The sequence below is a fragment of the Notamacropus eugenii genome, chromosome 3 (genome assembly GCF_028372415.1).
Source record: "Notamacropus eugenii isolate mMacEug1 chromosome 3, mMacEug1.pri_v2, whole genome shotgun sequence".
In the NCBI taxonomy this organism is placed as follows: domain Eukaryota; kingdom Metazoa; phylum Chordata; class Mammalia; order Diprotodontia; family Macropodidae; genus Notamacropus; species Notamacropus eugenii.
The window spans coordinates 372,059,222-372,078,772 of NC_092874.1; the positions used below are offsets into that span (position 1 = coordinate 372,059,222).

General features: G+C 36.1%; 1 protein-coding gene across 6 annotated transcripts in view; it reads right to left on the reverse strand.

The window, feature by feature from the left end:
• LOC140496993 (aldehyde dehydrogenase 1A1) overlaps positions 1-19,551 on the reverse strand; it is a 269,491-nt gene that overhangs the window by 200,992 nt on the left and 48,948 nt on the right. For 3 of the 6 annotated variants that reach the window (XM_072597453.1, XM_072597451.1, XM_072597448.1), the window contains 5 exons: positions 18,686-18,788; positions 16,365-16,549; positions 11,421-11,585; positions 5,728-5,885; positions 189-263 (listed from right to left, as the gene is read on the reverse strand). The exons of the other annotated variants lie outside the window; for them this stretch is intronic. In XM_072597453.1, the coding sequence (XP_072453554.1) occupies positions 189-263; positions 5,728-5,885; positions 11,421-11,585; positions 16,365-16,549; positions 18,686-18,788 (686 nt within the window). The remainder of the gene's footprint in view (positions 1-188; positions 264-5,727; positions 5,886-11,420; positions 11,586-16,364; positions 16,550-18,685; positions 18,789-19,551) is intronic. 6 annotated transcript variants of the gene reach the window in all.

The window sequence follows — 19,551 nt, forward strand, 5'->3', positions numbered from 1 at the left end:
AATCTAAAACTTTATGAGCCATTTTGGAAATGGATGAGAAATACAGGTACATGTTAAAGTAATGAATCAAGATATTGTCCCAAGAATCCAGGAGTGTGGAGATATCAACATTAATATGGAAATAAATCTTCAACACATATTTGAATTGGCTGGAGATACCACAAAAAATACCCAAAAACTTTACTTACAATTCTCGCCCATTCCCAGACATCTTGAATCCACCAAAAGGGCTTTGAGCAGAGACCACACTATAGCAGTTCACCCTAAAGAAGCAAGAATATTTTATACTTATTTCAACTTATCCCATAAAGCATTTTTTTTTGGTGTAAATTATGTGCAAAGTTTATTTGTTTTTAATTTTTAAAGTTTTTTGATTGGACTTGTGACTTCTTTGATTATAAGAGGTCACTTTGAACTCCTAGTAAGGAAACCCCTGTTGCCAATGCACATATTGGCATTTGCTTTGTAACTTAGAGCTTTAAAGAGTTGTCTGGGTCCCTGCAAGGTCAAGGAGGATTGTCAGAGGAGAGACCTGAACCCAAGTCCTCCTCATTCTGAGTTCAGGTCTTGAAATACATGCCACACTGTCTTTCTGTGCAGTTGATAGTAAGTGGTTAATCCAAACTTCACATGTTTAATTGAATCAACAGGTCAGCTAAAAGCATTTAGCTCTTCAAGTATTATTTACAAAGTAATTTGCATTTCTGTGGACAGCTAGGTGGCTCCATGAATAGAGTGGTGGGCCTGGAGTCCAGAAAACTCACTTTTGTAAGTTCAAATCTGGCCTCAGATAACTACATACAACAAACACTAGCAGCAGCTCAGATGTTTCAAGTCCTGTTAAAAGATCTATGGTTAGTTCTGGAAAGCTAAGAGTGAAGTACAAGCTTTACCATTTTCTATGAAACCTGGAAGCATCTCAGTATGTGCCTAGTGACAGACTATGTCTATCATCCAAGGACCAGCCTCTAAGTTCAGAAAGAACAGTGTCCGCAAAACGATCCTTCTCCTTCTTCTCTTCACTCACCCCCTCCATTTTATTAGCCCAAGAAGCATGGGCAAGATGGCCACTTAAGATTTAGGCCAGGGGTTGGGGAAAGACCACCAACAGCATAAATGAAGGGAGACAGTGCTTACATCCAAGACATGTTTTAAATATAGCTGGTAACAATTAAGCTCACAAAGTGTACTAGACAAGTTCCTAGATTTTTAAACAAATTTTAATAGTTTAATTTATGAGCAAATTCTAGAGATTTCATTTTGTTTCCTATACTTTGTATTGTTAGGTCTATGAGATGTAGTGGGTTTGATTAGGAAGGAGATCACCATAATGTATCTTAAACTGGAAGAAACCTTGTAAATCATTTAATTTAATCCTTTCATTTTACAGAGAAGAATAAAAGCAGGCCATGGAGGTCGTGATTTCCTCAAGTTCTCTTGGTAAGCATCCTAAGGGGGGATTTGCACACAGGTTCTGCATTTCCAAGTCACTACCCTTGCTACTGTATCAATCGTACAACATGCCATAGTGTAATGGTAATTTAAATGGGAAGATCTTTCCCATCCATTAATAGGTCAGAGTCATATGAGTCTGTGGTGGGAGGAGCATGCTGAATGGGTGGAGTAGGAAATAAGTCAGAGAAGTCAGAGTTGGGAAAGAAAGAGTATGCAGCAACTAGCATGAGTGGAAGAGCTTGTCTGTGATTTTGTTTAAGGGAGCCTGTTTGTGATTTGTTTAAGGGAGCTGGTTTGTGGGAAACCTAAGGGAAGGCTTGGGGATGCTAGTGCCCATGTGTTGTTTTGTGCATACATTTCTTTGTTGCTATGATGGAATTGGTTTTATGGTGTTGGGATTCAGCTTCTGGTATCTGAATAGAATTTTCTGGTTGTGTCTTCCATCTGGAGAGTGTATTATATTTTGTGATTCAGAACTGTGCCAACATATTAATAGCAGTATATCATATTAGTGCTACACACAGGAAGTAGGATTCACCTTTTAGGAAAGCTAAGGTGATGTATAGGGACAGAGGTCCTTAATGCCTATAATATGTAAACTATAGATACTAAAATCCTCTTGATGATTGGGCAACTGATGTAGTTGTACTCCTTTTGTAGTACAAGGAGCTTACTTTTGAAGCACTTCATTCCTTGGAATTACTATTTATGTACCATCCCCACCAAAATATATTTAGAAGATATTAAAAAAGCTCATCTGGGGTATTCTGAGAATGGCTGAACAAGTTGTGGTGTATGACTGTGATGGAATAAAACTATGCTATAAGAAAGGACAAGCTCAATGATCTTAGAAAAACATGGAAAGAGGTGCACAAAATAATGAAGAGAGAAATGAGCAGAACCAGGAGAACATTGTATACAATGACAGCAATATTGTTTTAAGAACGATTTTGAGTGATTAGGTCATTTTGATTATTATAAATACCTAAATTAACTATAAAGGGCATATGAAGAAAAGTGTTATCTGCAATAAATCGAAGTATGTATAGAATAGTTTTACATACATGCATATACATGTATACACATATACACGTATGTGTGTATATAAATATACACACATATGTGTGTGTATATACACATGCACAAACATACACACCTATTTGTGTCTAATGAGAGCCATCTCCAGGATGGAGGGAGGGAGAGAAGAAAAGGGAAAAAAAGGAATTTACAAGATAATTTTATTATGTACTTAAAAGAAACAGCAAGTTGTATATAGCATACTTGCAGTTCATTGCAATCATCTCTTTTATTATGCTATGTTATGGAAATACTTATTTTATTCCATAAATTAAAAATAAAATTTTAAAAAGACAGTAACAAAAGAGCTTGATTTAATTATTTTAAAAAAATCTATCTATCTATCTATCTATCTATCTATCTATCTATCTATCATCTACCTATCTATATCTATTTTCTCTGCACTTTTCCTTCTTTCCTTGAGGTTACAAGAGGTAGTTGACAGCAGCTTCCAAGAAATTTCCAGGCCTCCCTGACAAATCATTTGCCAAGAATTTGACCATTCACTAATACTTGGACAGATATTGGAGAGTTCTTTCCGTTAAGCAAATGGAAAGATTGCTGATGCTTTGAATTCTAATGACACAACATCAACACATTTTTTTGGCTGTGTTTGTCTTCAGTTGCTGGATTCACATTAAAAGCAACTATTCCACAGTTTTAAGACAGTGAAAGGGAGTTTCCCAAAGAAAAAATGGCCACCAGCCCTGATGATCTTAAAGTCAAGAACTTGTGGTTCTTGGGTTCCTCTTTACATCTCAAAGCTACATCTTCTGCTTTGGTTAAATCATACTACCAAGGCATGAAAGAGTTGACTTAAAATAACAAAACAGTTTGTCTGTTTCTGGAAATATAAGCCATAAAGACACACACACATACATACACACACATACACGAGTACACATGCACAACACTGAGTTTTCAATACTGTCAAATTATCTGATCAGGGACTTCAATGATAGTAATTAAGGTTGACATTTTATATCACCCTGCTTCATCTGGTAGGCGCACATAAATTATCTTCTGTGATCCAAGATTGTATCATTTTAAGTTGGTCATTGTTAATGAACACAGGGAGGGAAAGTATTCATTCTTCTACTTGTGCTTCATGTCTGAGAGTCAAGTTAGTGTAGTAAGGTTGGAAACTTAGAAATGTTCAATAGCAGGAAATGTATAGGTGTTCAAAATTAAAAACATTGGCACTGATTTCTCCTTTGGGGAAATTTTACCAGAGGTGTTCCTCAAGAGTCATTTGATCATAGTATCATTAATTTTAGAGCTCGAAGGGATATTGGAGACCCTCTAGTGTACTGTTGGTGGGCCTGTGGCCTCAAAGCTACATGTGGTCCTCTAGGTCCTTTAGTGCAGCCTTTTCACTAAATCCAAACTCAGTCAAAGAGTTGCACTTGAGGACCTGGAGGGGCACATGTGGGCTGGAGGCCACAGGTTCTCCACCCTGATTCTAGTCCAACATCTCATTTTACAGAGGAGGAAAATGAGATGCAGAGGAGCTAAATAGCTTGCTCAAAGTCAAACAAGAAGTGAAAGAAGTGTAATTTGAACCTCAATCCTCTGACTCCATATATAGTGTTCCTTTCACTGTAACATGAAAGAAGGGAATCATGGCTACTATGAAGAAGGTAAAGAGTAGGGATGACTTTGAAATGCTAAGAAATTGATGGAGTCAAAGGAAACAATGTTCTTTATGGTTGAGAGATAATGGGAGTAGTACTTCTCAAAGCTAGAAAAATCTTTTGGTTCCAGGAATTCCTTAGCACAGGGATTTGAAAACTGTGAGTAGGGACCATGACCAATAAGGAAGTGAATTGTGGACTGCTGTTGCTACTGCATTTTGTTGTCGTTGTTGTTGAATAGAAAGTTGTTGTGAAGTGTGCCAGGGGATGATTTGTGGAGGGAAGTATGAAGGCAATCATCCACCGTAACAAGAGACTCATAAGACTAATGGCCACTTGTCCCTGACTAAGGCAAAATAGAAAATGAATAGGAAGCAGGTCTTTTGAAATGGGGGTGAGATCTCAAAATCAGTAGACCAGGTAAAAGGGGGCAAGTTGCATAAGAAACTGATCAAGCACATAACACTGAATAATACTGTTATAGTGTGCTCTAGAAGAAGTATAACTTAATTTCACATTATAGGACCTAGGTTCAAATTTTGGCTCTACTTACCACCTGTGTAAACTGGATGTGACTTTACCTGTAGATCTCAGTTTCCACATCTATAAAATGTAGGGGTTGGATGAGATAATTTCTGAAACCTTACTCACCTCTAAAAGACAAGGTCCTACATGTAACAAGGAGAGAGTGGGTACAAATCCTACCTTTTACACACACTGGCTGTGATGCTGATCAAGTTATTAAACCTCTCATTATCCCAGGCAATTCTCTTAAAATTAAAAGTAGTAGAGAAGGTACCAGTATACATTAGTAGAAGAAATTTTCCCCCTGGCAGTTCCTTACACCAATGAAATCACAAAAATTATATGTATGTGTGTATGTCTATATTTATATACACATACATACATACATACATATCTATATCTATAATATATGTGTATATATATTTAATGTTATATAGAAGAAAGTTTCCTGAGCATAAGGACTGTACCATATACACATCTACTTTGCTAAAGTCTTCCACAACAATTAGCATGGAATCGGTGCTTATAAGTAACTTGATTATTTTTCTCACTGCTCTAGACCTGTAATTTCATCAGCATAGAGAATTCACTTACTTGGAAGCTCCCTCTGCTGGAGCTGAAAGGCAAATCCTATTATAACTTCAAATCTTAGGTTCCTGGGACACAAGAGGTTAATCCTCTTGCCCCTCAGCTATGATTTGTCAGAGGCTGCTCTCAAACTCCAGTCTTCCTGACTCCAAGCATGGATTTCTATCTACTCATACCACCCTGCCTTTCTAATAGCTGAAATTAAACAACAAATTTCAGGAAAAATATGTTCAAGAGATAAACTACATAAGGTGAACAGACCTCAATTAAATTATAATATCTATTATCTATAAAATGATCAGTAGCTCAGAGAAAGGCTACATCCCAGTAGGCCACCTGGTCTGAAAGAGAAACAAATTTGACTGTGTAAATGTCCTAGGTTGTTCTGTTAATGTGATTTGAGATGTCATATAATCCAAAAGACCACATCAAATATTGTTTGACTTACCAGACTGTTCCAGCTTGAAGAGCGGAGGAAACTGTGATGGCTTTATCAAGGTCTTTGGTGAAAATGCCTGCTGATAAGCCATAGTGGGTGTTGTTGGCCCTCTTGATTACTTCATCGATAGTCTTAAATTTCATGATTTGTTGGACTGGTCCGAAAATCTGCTCCGAAGGAAAGAGGAGAGATCAGGTGGGGAGGAACATAGAGGAAGGCTTTTGATCTATGTTCCTATATCCCTAATTTGTAGCATTTAGCTTGAAAATTCAAATTTCATTTAAACATTTACATATTTAAACCGCTCCTCCTTGAAATTATTGATTAGAGCTACATATATATATATATATATATACACAAACAAAAAGTCATAGAAAACAATGCCTGACCTCCTGGAAGAACACTGAGGTGTCATTGAGCTGTCCATTATCTTAACTATATAATCATTTAACTCCATATCTATAACTATGTATACAACTATTTTAGCTCCGATTCTTAACTCTTAGACTGATCATGTTTTAGGATTTAGGTGGCTAACCTTGATCAGTACTTACAGCCGGATGTCACACTGCCAGTTTTGTACTAAGGGAGGAGGAAGATATTCAGAAAAACCCAAGGAGTGGTATGAATGTTGAGAAGTCACCTCCACACCTCACTTCACCGTGGTTCATTAATTTCAAACTGGTTGCATGATCCAATCAGAAGGAATCTCCACTTCTGCTTTCTAGCAGAACGATCAAGGATAAATTAGTTCTCCTCTCTAAGTTTATTTTCTTCACTGGTAAAATGAAAGGGTATGACTAGATTTTTAAAGGTACTTTCCATATATAAATCTGAACTATCTGTGCCCAACCTGTGGTAGAGCATTCCGAGCTCGTACTGGTCTGATCAGTCACAGTCGGACACACTGAAACTTCACTTCACCATGGTGATGTCATTTTGGTCCTCTTTGAAAACAAAGGCCAACAACCAAAACTCCAGCCAAAGTATTATTCTTCCATGGATGGTTTTTTTTTTCATTTGGTGGTGGTGATCGTGGAGGTTGTAGGGTCACACGTTTAAATATAGTTTTGTTTTATAATTTATGGGTTATATATTTTCAATCATGATATTAAGTCTAAAGTTATATGGACACTGATAATGAATAAATGGTACTAGTTCACAAATGCACTGGGACTTCGTGATTTTTGTAGAGACTACTTCGGGCTGCCTCTTTAGAGGTAAAAAATCATTTGCTCTGACAATGAATAGAATAAATCCTCAAGTATTTGTGATCATCTGTAGGTTTTGGGGTTCTCCCTGCCCCCTATCTTCCAGGTAGATACCATAGGTTCTAAACCAAGATCTTAGCCATTTTCCCCTTGTCCTGCTGGAGCCAAGAAATACGCGTATATAATTGAGAAAGAACTGGACTGAGGCAGGGAAGCTATGAAAATATTTGTTCATTTTAAAAAACAGTCCAGTTTATAACCCTTTCAAGTTGGGTCAGTACTTTTTTTCTGTAAACTAATCTACCCAACCCTTTTTGTGTTTTTCCATTTACTTTGCCCAGTTTGTTATAAAAGGGGTTTGACAGAATGATCCCAATTTCCCCTTCTTCCCTGAACTAACAGAGGGGAGAAAGTTCCCTGTGCAACTCAGCACATTTCTCATTCGGGAGGGCACCTCCACTCTGTCACCCCCCACTCATACTGTCTGAGATATTCGTGATTACTTGTTTTTGGCTCTCAATGTGGCCCTGCTCATCCAGTTCCACGATGGTTAAAAAGAGCCAGGTGCATGCCCTCATTGTTAGTGATTGTGAAATCTGTGGCAAGGGTTGGTCTCAGGAAAGAGAGGGTTGCAGAATGATTTGGAAGAATTTTCTCAGTGGTAGGTTTTCTTTCCTCTGGCTCCAGGGGACTCCTAATCAGAGCTTTGTGATGTCAGGCATGAGTGAATAAAATGGCTGTGTACAAATCTCACTCTGCCCATGTGATCTTAAAAGATCTTTTTTTTTTTTACTTACCAGAAGATAGGTCTCAGAAAATGAGAACACCCCAGCATGGGTTTCTACAGAAGATTTTGGAAAACCTCCAGTTTGGAACTACAGTTAACCCTCCATGTGGTGATGTTATAGAATCTTAAAACCTATCAAGCCCAGCCCCACCTCTCCTCACAAGAAATCCCTTCGGTGCATAATTGCCTCTTTATGGATTACCTGTAGTATATTTTAAATCTTTGATTGGGTTTTCCTCACCACCGGATGAGTTTCTGGATTACCTCTTAGAAACTTTTAATTGGTGTTCATTCAGGTAATGCAAACCCATCTTAGTACTTGCCCAAGAGGAAAAAAAAATAAGTTTGGAGAGTAAATTTCTGTGTGTGTGGCTTGGGCCATGGGTGGAGCGAGGAGATTAATGTGGCTGTTACCCTTAGGCAAGACTTGGGCAAGAGGGCTCATTTTCCTCATGTGAAAAGTAAGGAATAAAGGCCCACATGTGTTGTAGTACACTGCATATGTGTTCAGATTTAGTCAATGGATTGATTAAATATGCTATATTTTTCCTTTTTTTTTTTTGCTTTAAAATATTGTCATATGAAGTGATCCTATGGGAGAGGGAGGGGAAGGGATACTGGGGAAAATGAAGGTAATATAAAATATAGAAATAAAATCTTTTAAAATAAATTTTTAATTAATGAAATGTTAAATTAAGTGATGCCAAAGGTAGTTTCCAAAAGCAAACACTATGTTTTTGAATTGTCCGTAGCATTGATCTACTGCATTTGTTCAGCTATCTAAAAACTGACAATCATACTCAGGGTTGTTGACAAAATGGGAGATTACAGGGGCAAAATGTTGCATACATATAGGAATAATAATAAACTATTTTCTATTTTAAATAATTAAATGAAATATTTCTAATATAGTTAAATGTTACATAACAAATTAAATATTTATACTATAAATTAAATATTTAAAATAATACAATAATCAAATCTTTTTTTAGTTGAATTTGTTTGTTTTTCTTTGTAATAAGGGAGAGGTCAATGACCAGGGTATTAAAAATAAATATTAATAAAACAAAGAAAAATAATATATAAAACACACATATATAATACACTAATATATTGTGTAATATACAATATAATTGAAGTTGAAAGGGTATGATGGAAAACTTTTTAAACATTATATAGATATGTAAATTATATAAAATATACCACATGGTGATATTTTATTATATACATACAGAAAACATGATACATTTTATTATATAGAAACTACATGTAAAATAGTTTTATACCATATTATGTATAAACTACTTCTCAAAAAATGCATAAAATAAACATATATAGCATAGGTGCTAACACATACTATATTTTATATAACATTAAAATGTGATGTACGATAATTATTATTTTGTTTTGTGTTAATTATACTATGCTATGTATCTTAGAATGCATAATATATTAATTATATCTTATAGAATTATATAATAAAGTATACAAGCAATATATAGTATATAGTCTATATAATTATAAAAATTATACATGTGTATATACACAACACACATGTTCACATATATACATATGTATGTGTATGTGCGCATAAATATATATACGCGTGCACAGAGATACATATACATATTCTTTTTTAGAAGTGAATTTTTTTTCTTTCTTTTTTTATCATACCCTTCCAATAATTTTGGCTTAGTTCTGGCCCACAAGCATGAAAAAGCCAGACTCATGCTTCAAAGGAACCTAAACGTTCTTTGAACAAAGGTAAATAAATTTACCTTCTACAGGTAAAGATGTTCACCCTTGAAAAAGAAATGAACTCATTCAAAGGACTGTGGACTCACTAGAGCTGAATGTGACTATAAGAGAGAACTATGGTAGAGCAAAATTAAACGAATAGCAAAAGCAGATAGTCTAGTAAAAAAAAGTCAGAAATGACTAGTTTTTCTTCCATACTGTCATCAATTAGATAAGTGACCTTGGGCAAGTCACTTTGTCATTTCTGAGACTTGGATGTCTCATTTGTAAAAGAGGTAGTACCATCCCTCATATTTGCCTATTCAGTAAGGGGACAAAAATATATGAAGAATTTTTTATTTTACCAGATGTGTTAATAAGCTTAAAGTTAATAAGTTAATTAGTTTAAGGCTATATTATGGTATAGATAAAGGGTTGGGTTCAAAGTCAGGGATACCTGCTTTTAAATCTTGCTTCTAATGCTTTATTAGATGTATGAACAAGTCCCTTAACCTTCATGTGTTTTATCCAACTAGCCAGGACTTAGTTATTAAGTTAGAATAGACTGGTTCAGATCTGCCTTTGGTGAAAGGAATTTCTAACACTGGGGAGATCACAGAACCTTCATGTATTTTTGTCACCTAACTGGATAGGGAAACAGGTATAAATAGGTATAATAAAGTGACTTATCCAAGGTGTTGCCTAGTATTAAGTTTTAAACTGCACCAAGACTTTTGGAACATCCAAGATAATTTCTAGTTATTATTTTTACATATTTTAAAATGAGAGAATAGGACAGTGACCTTTGCTCTAGATCTTTCATCCTATGATTTTAACAGTGTAATCCAAACATTAAAGAGATTAAAAAAAAAATAAGTCTGTGGCAAAAGAATGAGTAAATAGGATGAAGATGGTTACAGAAAAGAAAAAAATGAAGGGGATAGGATACTGGCGAATTTTGCAAGGAAGATATAATTAACATGTTTTCTATATTCCTGTTATACAACACATGCAAGGCACTCTGTAATCCTTAAGAGTGCTATCTAAATGTTACTCTGTGACTGTCACTTTTCTTATTAGATGGAATAGAAGGAACGGGAAGCAGAAACTTCAGTTGGAAAGAAGGGAAAATCTTTTAATAGTCATTGTGATAGGCTGTGAGATGTTCATCTCTGCAGATGCTAGTCACAAATAAGCAATTTGCAAATCTGAAGTCATGGATCAGATGGTATCTCTAGGTCTATTCTATAGGTATGATTTTTTCCAGTTGCTCTATTTTCTTAAAGATCTAGACATTTTGAGACACAGGCTTTGCAAAATATTACAAATTTTTTTGATTAAAAGAGTATCAATCTCATTTGTTATGTCATCACGCTGCTAGTCAGAGAAACTTCAGTGATGAAGAAAGTCAATGTTGCATCACCGAAAGTCCTCATATTTCTGCAACATGCATTTACAAAGAAATTATCGTAATGGTAACAGACCAATACAACATTCTTGGTTTTCTGATTCTTCAATGGGTTCAGTGTTTTGAATGATACTTCATAAACTGAGGTCAAACCAGCAATTACCTTCACAAGGGGAGATGTTATATAAAGGGTTCCCATTGCTGAAAGGGAGTCAAATCTCTAACATATATATATATTTTAAAGTGTTTTTTTTTTAACATGTAGAGAAAGATCTTCCTTTTCGATTCTGTGTGTATATATAGCTGGGAACTGCCATATGATAATTAGTAATTATTGCCAGATGGTTTGGGTGTGCTCAGTGTCTCCTGGCCTAGATGACAACAGCTAAAACTGTGTCAATGACTAAAAGAGGCAAATTAAGGTTAAACAAGAAGCAGGGAGAAGCATCTACTGGGAAACTTATTCAGTCAGTCGTGCCTTAGCAATGTTATCTTTTGTATGTAAGTGTGTAGGCAAAAAAGAAAGTAACTTCAAGAACAGAATGTGACCAAGTCTTACCTCTTCTTTGGCGATGCGCATCTCATCAGTAACATTAGAGAACACTGTGGGCTCAATAAAGTAACCTCTTTCTCCCCATGGTCCTCCTCCACATTCCAGTTTGGCCCCTTCCTTCTTCCCACTCTCAATGAGGTCAAGTATTTTGTTGTACTGCTCTTTATCAATCTTCATGAAAATATGAAAGGTGGGGCAGATTGAAGGTCAGAAAAAAAAGAAAGTTTAATAATTCAATCCTTCCCTGAACTTGCAAGTCAGAAAAAGAGAATATTGTTATAGATCAGATATTGCCTTAAAACGGCTTCTTTGTCCTAAAGGTTAGTTTCTTTTATTATCCTGGAATTAACTGTAAATCTTAAAACTACAGCATAAAAATGTTAATTGTTATTGTTGTTGTTGATAATAAAAAATGTTAGTGTTGAGAAATTATATGGCTAGGTAATTCAAACTAGTCTTTGACAAGTGGTTAAAATAAAATAAGGTGTTTAAACTATCTCATTTGGTTGGTCTTTAGTATCTTTACAAATGTAACAGTTTTGGGTTCTAAACCATCTTGTACTAAAATCCTTATGGAAGGATAATAACATAATTTTGTCAGATTATAATTTAGCTAGGGTCTATTCCAACATGCTGAAAAAGTGGAATAAGAAAAAACAAATAATTTATTCTGACTTTACTTTTATTTGGCACAAGAAAATTAGTCATCTAGATCTGGGACTACAATTTAGAAGGGTAGTTGATCCCAAGGTTGTTTCACTCCCCCTGCCTCCAGATTAGTTCATCTAATATTTTTATTAAAATGAATAAGTCATTCATACTTGCTTTTAAATTTTTTTTCTATTTTAAATTCCAATTATTATAAACAGCAAATGGGGATACACTATTTCATCAGACTGTCTTCTTAGTTCCTTGTATAATCTCATTTACTAGACAAATCACTTCATGTCTTTATAGTTATCCATTACAAGTCTCATATAAAGATAATTGGCAAGCCCATGTTTGAATATTTTTGAAGACTCAGGCATAATTCTATTTAGAAATTTCAGAATGTGTTGACTGATATATTAGCCAGGCGGCTTAGGAAGTTGAAAGTTTATTTTCAAGAAGATGTCCTTATCAGATACTTATTCAATACTTTCTTTATGGCATTAAAAAAAAAGAGACCTGGGTGTGGTGATGCACACCTATAATCCCTGATATAGGGGGAGGCTGGAGTCCCTGGACTGCTCCTGAATTGGGAGTTCTCAGCTATAGCAGGTCGGAAACTGAGTGTCCAGATTGAGTCCAGCAACAGTATGATGAACTTACAAGGTGGGGAAAGCACCAGACTTCCTAAGAAAAAGCAAACTGGACTAGACTGCAATGGAGTAGATCAAAGCTTCCACACTTATTATCAGTAGGATCAAGCCCATTAGTGGACAATACACTTCTAGTCTAGGAAAAATAGACTCTCAAAAACAAACACAAAACCACCCCCCAACACAATAAAAATACATTGGAACATTCATATCTTCTTTATTTTTTCTTACTATGGGAAGTCTTTTCTTTTTTAATTATGTAACTCATGTCAATCCATAAGAATACAGGAGAGCCAAAGAATACATGGCAAGCTTCCCAAAGTAGGGCAATCTTGGCTCAGTTTCTCCTGTCACCTTCTGTATTCCACTACCATTATTAGCATTCAGGAAACCACACAGTGAATTCTTTATCTATAAATAAAACCTTAACTTTCCAGTTTGGGTCTTTTAGTTGTGCTCTACCACCATAATATCAATTGCCTACAGGATATCACTTCACAATAAACAGGCAGGAATATAAATTTAGAAGTAGAAAGAGCCAAGGAGGTTATCTAGTATTACCATCTCATTTACAGTGGGGAAACCAAGGCCAAGAGCCATATCCAAGGTCACAAGAATAATAAGTGGAAGAGTTGAATATCAAATCCAGTATTTTTTCTAAACTGACATTATAAAATTTTAAGTTAATAGATTTAGAGCTGGAAGCAATCTAGGAGGTTATCTAGTTCAGGGCTTTTTAAACTTTTTCCACTCAGGACCCCTTCAGCTCTTATGACCATATGGGATTGCGACTCACAGGCTAATCTCATTTTAAGTAAAGTTGAGACTTGATGACATCAAGTGACTTGCCCAATGTTACATAATAGTACATCTGAAATTTTAACTCAGGTCCTCTGACTTCGTATACAACATTCTTTTCATTCTACTACACTGCTTCCTCCGTTCTGCTGACTAGTTTTGTCTACCCTGTTTTAGTCTTTGGTATAACAATTCTTTTATGTTTCCAGGCTGTACATAAATACTGGAGACATGTTTGATTCTTTCACCTTCTTCTTACCCTATTTCCTCCATCTATCCTATAAAACATCCTTCATATTTTATCATTCCTCTCCATTCCTGCTATTATCACTCTGGTCCAATCACCTCACGCCTAGATTATTGCAACAGCCTTCTTTATCTTCTCTAATCCATTCTGTATACATGAAGCATGTTAACCTAATCTTTGTAAAATACCACTTTCATTATCTTTGCTATTTACTTCATCAAGACAAAAATCTTCATCTTGGCTTTCATTTTCAAACCCCTTCATAATCTAACCACACCCTTTATATAGGACTTTAGTTCTCACCACTCCCTGCATAAGTACCCCCTTCTCCCAGAAAAGCTGGCCTTTTTAATGATTCTTAAACATATACCACGCCTTTTGCTGCCTCTTTATTAGTGCTCATGACACTGCCCTTGCCTGGAATGGTCTCTCATGTGTCTCTGTCTTTACAAATCCCATCATTCCTCAAGGCCCAGCTCAAACCTTCTTCTCTAACTAGTCCAGCCCAAATTGTTCTCCTGCTTTTCTGAATTAGACTGGACTCCTTGAAAACAGGAAGTAGAAAAGAACACTGGATTTGGAATCAAAGAATTTGGTTCAAACCAACTTGAATCGTGGAGCAATTTTAGGGACCTCCATGAATACAGACTTATCTGAAATATGCCAGACTTAGGTAGATCTGAAACAGGTTCCTCCTGAGACTTAGGAAGTCATCTTAGAATACTAAGATTGTGGGTAAGTGAATGGGCTATTGAATATCTCATACAATTGACATTCCACATTCACTTACAGGTTAACATAGGCAATTGACAGTGAACTATCTATCAAGTTTATTTTATTTTGCAATTTTTGTGGTGAGATGTAAAAACTAAACTATAAAATACTGATCTCTTGTCTTCGCAGTGGAAAAGAGTCTTAAGAACTGACCCATCAAATGGGACGATGAAGCAATAGGCCAAACGCTCCAGGAATCTGTCTTTGTGATAAATTCTTTCCCACAAAGACAACAAAAAGTATTTTTCAATTGTGGGGAAGCCCTAGGGGTGTTTCAGGATTTTTTTTCTCAGCATACTTATTGGTTTAAATGCAATCTATGATAAAATCTTTGCATTATTTTGGGGGATTAAAGTCTAATGAGCAGTTAAATCACCAGCCTATTGACAGGTAAACTCTTTGTTTCTTAGAGGACTATATCTTCTTTCTTTTGGAAGCAATAAAATAACTGAGTTCTCTTCTGATTCCTATAGGTCTCCTAGTTTATCTAATGGGGAGAACCCCACTATGGGTTTCATAGCTAGCTAATTGTCTTGGGTTTCATGCCTTAAGTTGGAGAAATTCTTCTTCGTATCTCCACATGTATCTTTAAATATATATAAACTTATACAAATTCTATTGAAAATACAGATGATACCTTTTTCATGACGTGTTCTGATGTGGAAGATCCCATCATAAAACAATATTAAGAAATATCTTGACCCTCTTTACTCACCAAATTTTGTCAAATCAGTCAACTTCCTTGAAAAGTGTTTTAGAAGCAATGGACAGTTGCAAAATGGCAGAGGTAAAAAGGAAATACTGCTTCACTGCAAAAATTTGTTTATGTTGGGACCAATAGTTTTCTATATATAGAGTCTTCCAAATCCTAAGAGTTTCCTGTTGGGTGACTTGGTTGAAAAAGGAATAGTGGTTATGGGTCTCTGTTTTCCTCTTAGAGTAGTAGGGGAAAAAATAGAGTACCTAGGTCTAAAATGGACATGGAGGTGAAACTGAAGGGAAGAAAAAATGGGATTATTTCAATGGAGGTCGGTGTGTATTAAGAAATTAGGTTCTATCATGGACACAGGTGGAAGGGCAAACTACTAAATGTTTGGTATAGCCTCAGTCTGAAATTTGAAGATGAACAGTACAAACAGGGAAGGCAAGAGATCTGAGAAGTAAGAAAAGAAAGCAATTTTGCTTTCTTGGTCCTAAATAATTTGGGGAAAAAAATTAAAGAAAAAAAAAAAAGAAACCAACCTGCCAAAGGAAGGAGTTGACTTTAGTAGCCTAAATGAAAGGTATAAAATTTTATACCTTTCATGTAATGGAAGGGGGTGTTTAGGACAAGACTATCTTCAAGAATGGCTGTGCGGTGCTGAATCAACTGGTCAGAGTGTTTAGAGTAGAAGAAAGATGTGTCAACATACCTTGGCTAAGCATACTTGGTAGACATAAGGGAAGGAAAACAAGATGTGGGGGTAGAAAAGAGTGGATTTCACTGAGCTTTCATTTGGTGAACAGAGAAGTCAAAAGATGATGGTGAGAATTAAAATTGTTTCATCCACCGAATTTGGTAGGATTTTTTAAAATGTGAAAACTTTTGCATAGTCTTAATTCTAAATTTGCCTCAACTGATTTCAGGAATTAGTGTTAAACTAATTGGTAAGAGGAACAAGGTCAGTCTGGAATTCTAAATATCATTCCGATTTGTTCCAGTCAGTTTTCAAAAGACATCAAGATAGGAATCACCCTCATTTCATCTAAGAAAGGTTAGATCTACAGGGAGCAAACAGAGCAAAACTCCTATGTGTGACTTCTATTGGATGTACTTTCTTATTTACAGACCTGGGGGCCTTGTTGTACTCTTGGATTCAGAGGATCTCCAAGAGTGTATTTCTTGGCACGCTCCACACTTCGATGGACAAACTCATCATAAATAGATTCTTCCACAAAGATCCTTGATGCTGCTATGCAGCACTGGCCTTGGTGGTAAAACACGCCATGATGTGCAAATTCAACAGCATTATCCACTGTAAAGGAAATGGCACCAAGTTGCAGGTTAGTCAGAAGGGAAATATTTTCTCACCAAAGTTGATCTTCTACAAAGGAAGGCCCGAGTTCAAAGCTAGTTACTATTAGTTACTCAGACAATTAGTAATCCCAGCAAGTCACTTAATCTGTTTGCCTCAGTTTCTTCAAATGTAAAATGAGGAGAATAATAGCACCCACCTCACCAAGTTGTTGTGAGGATCAAATCAGATAACATTTATAAGGCACTCAGCACAGTGCCTTGCACAAAGTAGGTACTATATAAAAGTATTAACTTTTCATCCTTAAAATACAGAGCATATAGTCTAAATAGATTGTGGACTTGATTGTCACTGATTTTTTGTTTTGGGGCCTACATTACAACTGGATAATGGGAGAAACTTGAAATGACTGCATTTAAATCTTCAGTGTTAACTGCATCAAAGCATTACTCTGAAAAGACTGGGATAATTGGTCTTTGATGTACAAACTAATGATAAAAGTGACCTCTGTGGTAGAACTTAAGATTCCTTCATGTTTGTAATTGTTTTATTCCTGCCTCCCAGAAAACATCAAAATGCCTCAAATGCATGATACTTTAATACAAAACCCTACCTACCTATGCACTGCGGAGAAAATGGCAGGAATATTTTAAAATACTATGGGAGTTTTATACTTATTTCTAAAAGTGAGAGGCACCTTAGTTTGGTGGCTAGAGCGCTAGACTTGGGATTGGGAAGACATGAATTTAAATCCTGATTCAGACACTCACTGATTATATGACCTTGGTTTTTAGTTGTTTAGCCTCTCTTTGCCTCAATTTCCCCATCTGTCAGTTGGGGATAATGATAACACTTACCTCACAAGGTTGAGAGTATCAAATGATATAATACAATATATGTAATTTGTAAACCACAAAGCACTCTATTACTGGTTAGCCATTATGAACTATTACTTTTAAAATCCAAAGACAAGTCCTCTTTAAATCCTAATTATCTAGGAAGCTGAAACTCAACTGTAGAGTAATTTATAAGAATTTTAAAAATTCCTTTACTAAATTGCTAAGACTAGCTTATTTCCTGCCCCAAAGGGAGTTGTATCTTATTCAGTCTTTGGTTTAGAAGCCTCGGTGATAATTCACTTTAGCACCTGATTTTACTTAGATTATTGAAAGCAAAAATAGGTGCCATTTTCCCTCATGCTTAATAAAGTTCTTCTTTAAAAAATATCCTTTTCAAAACATCGTAAGAGCACATCATCATCTAGAAAGCTATACAGGTAAAATATGGAGGGGAGTGTGGTAGAGTGCAATGAATCAAAGGGCCATGTATCCTTTAGACTTGAGTTTAATAATCCTCCTGTTGATATAGCAATGTCACAACGTCCTTCAATTTGGCTCAGTCCATTACCTACTACAAAAAAAAAATTGGATTTTTTTTTTTGCATTCTGAAAGATACTTTAGTAGAATGAGATCTCTCGATTGCTATTATACTTTTAAAACTTAAAATGAAAACAAAACTGTCATATATAAATGGAGTGTGGCATGCACTTATTTATACTACTGAACTCATAGAACACTAACACTGGACTGGGCCTGAGAGTTATCTAGACTCATTCCCTTATTTATAGCAGAGCAAACAGAGAGAGAGAGAGAGAGAGAGAGAGAGAGAGAGAGAGAGAGAGAGAGAGAGAGAGACAGAGAGACAGAGAGACAGAGAGACAGAGAGAGACAGAGACGGAGAGAGAGGGAGAGAGAGGGAGAGGAAGAGAGAGAGAGAGAGAGAGAGAGAGAGAGAGAGAGAGAGAGAGAGAGAGAGACAGAGACAGAGACAGAGAGACAGAGAGAGAAAGAGAGAGAGAGAGACAGAGAGAGAGAGAGAGAGAGGGAGAGAGAGAGAGAGGCTATGACTTATTGAATGTGTGCAGTTACTTGATGAAAGAGCATGAGTTCAAATTCAAGGTTTCCGACTTCAAGAAAGGAATCATCCTTCTGAATTCAAGGCCTGTTAATTCTTCACAAGACTGTCAAGGTGAATAAGAGATCCACCCAGTCGGTATCTATCTAGCTCCTTGAATGACATTGGTCAGAAAATGGAAATCAAAGGAAAAGAAAGGTAAAAATATTAGTTGTACTCACAGTCAGCATCAGCAAATATAATGCAAGGGCTCTTTCCCCCAAGCTCCAGGGTAACCCTCTTCAGATTGCTTTTCCCAGCAGCCTCTTTGATTAGCTTGCCAACCTGAAAAGAAAAAACATGAAAAGGAAGGTGATCTGAGTGCTCCTCTTTAGAAGGAATGTTTATCTGAGACTTACACTTTTGTAATAAGGAGAGAATCAGATTTCATTTGAGAAAAATCATCACACTGTCATATTAGAGAGTTGGCGTCTCCCTTGCCATGTTAATCTATTTTTAGTTAAAAAGGCTTCCTGTGCCAAAAGATACAAAGTTTTAAGGAAGACGAGTATGATATGAAAGCAAAAAAAAAAAAAAAAAGCAGTTGAGCAAATGTTCCCGGGGATGGTTGAGAATCCCAGAGCACAGGATTAAAGACTGAGGGGTCAATGACATCACAATCACCCGGGAAGCTAAGGGAGGGAGAAGTATGGGTACAGTGGAAAGAGGACTGTTTGGAAATCAGAGTGCCTGGATTCAAATTCCAGCTCTACTACTTCTTACAACGCTGAACAGGCAGTTTTCAGAAGAAGAAATCAAAGCTATCCATAGTCATGAAAAACAATGCTCTAAATCATTACTAATTAGAGAAATGCAACAACTCTGAAGTTACCACCTCACATCTATCAGATTGTCTCATATGATAGACAATGAAAATAATAAAGGTTGGAGGGGATGTGGGAAAATTGGGACATTAATGCACTTTTGGTGTAATTATGAACTGATCCAACCATTCTGGAGAGTATTTTGGAACTATGCCCAAAGGGCAATTAAACTGGGCAAACTCTTTGATCCAGTAATGTCACTGTTAGGTCTGTATCTCAAAGAG